Raw genomic sequence first — 2,857 nt, forward strand, 5'->3', positions numbered from 1 at the left:
TAAGAATGTGTGATTGAAAATCATTGTGAGTGAAAAATGATTTTTAAATAAGGATAATGTTATCTAACATCCGTCTGTGTGACAATGGAGGCTCATCAAAACTTGTCTAATGAGTTAAATGTGTCTTCACTTCATTAGATAATTAAAACTGAGCCCATATCGTCACCTAAATTGGTACTAAATAGCATTATTTTTCAAATAATTACTTTAACCAAATATCTCAAACATTTCTAAAACTTAAATTCTTATCAATTCACTTGCCCTCTTAGACAACTTCCTTATCTCTTTCCTCTTCACCTCACCTCAAACTTTCTATCTTCATATGAACAAAATCATGTATAAAGTGCAAAAATATGTGGCTTAAACACATGATAACGTCTATTGTGTAATAGTTAATAGTCTTTTCAATAATTTTTTATTATTGTTATTCTCTAACTTTATACATACAACTTTTTCTTACATATAAATAAAAGATTTGACTTATTCTATATTAGAACTTAGGTTGGATAGTGGCTCAAATTACACTATTTTCATTTTTCTAATTTTTAATCTATGACGAGCCCCATTTTTATCTCATTAAAATAAAAAATATGATCGTTATCTATCACATTAAATCACTATATTTGACTTTTTATCTCATATGTGAAGCGCATAACGACTGTACTTTTCATTCTCATTTTTTCAATAATGTGGATCAAACGGGGCTATATAAGAAAATTGTTTAAGCTTAGCCACTTGAACTTGACAACTCAGATCCTCCAACATCAATTGACTCAAAAAATGCCAAATTATATGGACCCCACAAGAACTCCCGTCAACCACAAGATTTTTGACGACTTTTCTTAACCACTATCTTGTTGCCACGTGTCATTCAGGGAATTATCCCAAGGCTCCACCCCCAGTTGGTCTAGCATTAGTTCCCACGTTACCCTTCAGTTCACTCTATTAATAATCCCAAAAATCATCCACTGTATATTTTCATCAGGCAAACAGAATAATTAAACAGAAATGTTGAATGAAAAAAATGGAGACACCAGCACCAACTGGGCTCGTATATGCGACACGTGCCAATCCGCCGCGTGTACTGTGTACTGCCGGGCCGACACGGCCTACTTGTGCACTGGCTGCGACGCCCGCATCCATGCCGCCAACCCGGTGGCTTCTCGGCACGAGCGCGTGAGGGTGTGTGAAGCCTGTGAACGTGCTCCGGCTGCCTTTTTATGCAAAGCTGACGCCGCATCCCTCTGCACCACCTGTGATGCTGACATCCACTCGGCCAACCAACTAGCACGCCGCCACCAACGCGTCCCCATTTTGCCGATTCCAGGCTCACTCTTCGGCCCCCTCGCCCCCTCCCCAAGTGCATTAATAATGACTCCAACTGGTGAAACCGATGCAGACGAAGAGATGGAAGAAGCAACTTCATGGTTACTGCTAAACCCTGTCAAGAATAGTGAAAATCAAGTGAACAATGAAGTTGATGCTTATTTAGACCTGAATGAGTACAATTCATGTCAAGAAATTCACTTCACTGATGATCAGTACAACAATCAGAAGCAACGTTATAATGTTCCTGATGATGATAAAAAAATGTACGGTAGTGATAGTGTTGTGCCAGTTCAGTATGGATCAAAGGGTAAAGAAGAGGTTGATCTAAACAGTTTTCAGTTAGGGATCGAGTTTGATATCTCCAATGATGGCTACGGTTATCCAGTTATGGATATTGGAGTTGTACCAGAATCAAGATTGAGTGAAGTTTCTTCATCAGTCTCCCAGCAAAGACCCTCTAAAGACACAGTTGATCTTTTCTCAAATTCACCTATCCAGATGCCAACACAACTTTCTGGCACGGACCGAGAGGCCCGCGTCTTAAGGTATCGGGAGAAGAAGAAGATGAGGAAGTTCGAGAAGACAATTAGATATGCATCGAGGAAGGCCTATGCAGAAACCCGACCCCGGATCAAAGGTCGATTTGCAAAAAGAACAGATATTGATCAAATGTTCTATACAAGTCTAAGAGTCGATAGTACTCGATATGGCATCGTACCCTCATTTTGAGCCGATGCAAGAATCAAAAGCTTTTTTTTTTTTTTTTTTATAAAGAAAGTTTAAGGAATTTTCTTTTAGGATTTGTACAAATCAATTCTGCAGCTCCCGCTAAGCACATATACATATACACTATAATTTTATCATTCATACTTTTAGCCATGTGAGCCGGCTATTCTCGTGTCCCAAATTGATGTCCATTTTTTTGGTTCGAGGAAAAATAGTTTGGAATTCGACCTCCCCGAGGTCATTGACTCGTTTTTAGTTTAGGATCCCCTTTTTTTAGAGCTAAAGATCGTAATTCTCGAATGAGCAATCGAAAAGATTCTAGAGCATCCTTAGGATTAGTATTGTTCCTCTTCACTAAAAATCCTTAGGGCTTGTTTGGAATGACATAATAGACATGATGAAATTAAAATTTTAGTTTATTTATATTTTTTATTATTAATATTACTATCTAATCTCCCTTATTGAAATGTCATACGTATGTGGACTCAACCAGGGAATGGCGAAATACCCCTGCATGCCCCCATCTTGCATTGCTCGGCCCTAATAGGCAGGGCACCCTCCTGAATTTTGATTTTTTAGTTTATTTGTGTATTTTTAGCCACAATTTGGTGTAGCTTAAAATTTTGATAAAAAATTTAAGTCAAAATTAATAATCAATTCTAACCACACATTCATAGAACCCACAAATTTGTAACCACATATTTCATCAACTTTTATCAAAATTTATAAAAAAATCTAATTTTTAACTACATGAAACATAAGCTTAAATTAAAAAAAAAAAAAAGAAATAGATAAATAAGTT

The 2,857-nt window shown here is 37.0% G+C and overlaps 1 protein-coding gene across 1 annotated transcript; it reads left to right on the top strand.

Moving 5' to 3' along the window:
- The first annotated feature begins 956 nt into the window (after positions 1-956).
- On the top strand, positions 957-2,196 carry LOC111409865 (zinc finger protein CONSTANS-LIKE 2-like). Its single transcript, XM_023039951.1, has one exon. It carries the CDS (start codon positions 1,009-1,011, stop codon positions 2,056-2,058), a length of 1,050 nt encoding a protein of 349 aa, XP_022895719.1. The 5' UTR covers positions 957-1,008; the 3' UTR covers positions 2,059-2,196.
- The last annotated feature ends 661 nt before the right edge of the window (positions 2,197-2,857 follow it).

Source organism: Olea europaea, chromosome 2 (assembly GCF_002742605.1).
Source record: "Olea europaea var. sylvestris chromosome 2, O_europaea_v1, whole genome shotgun sequence".
NCBI lineage: Eukaryota > Viridiplantae > Streptophyta > Magnoliopsida > Lamiales > Oleaceae > Olea > Olea europaea.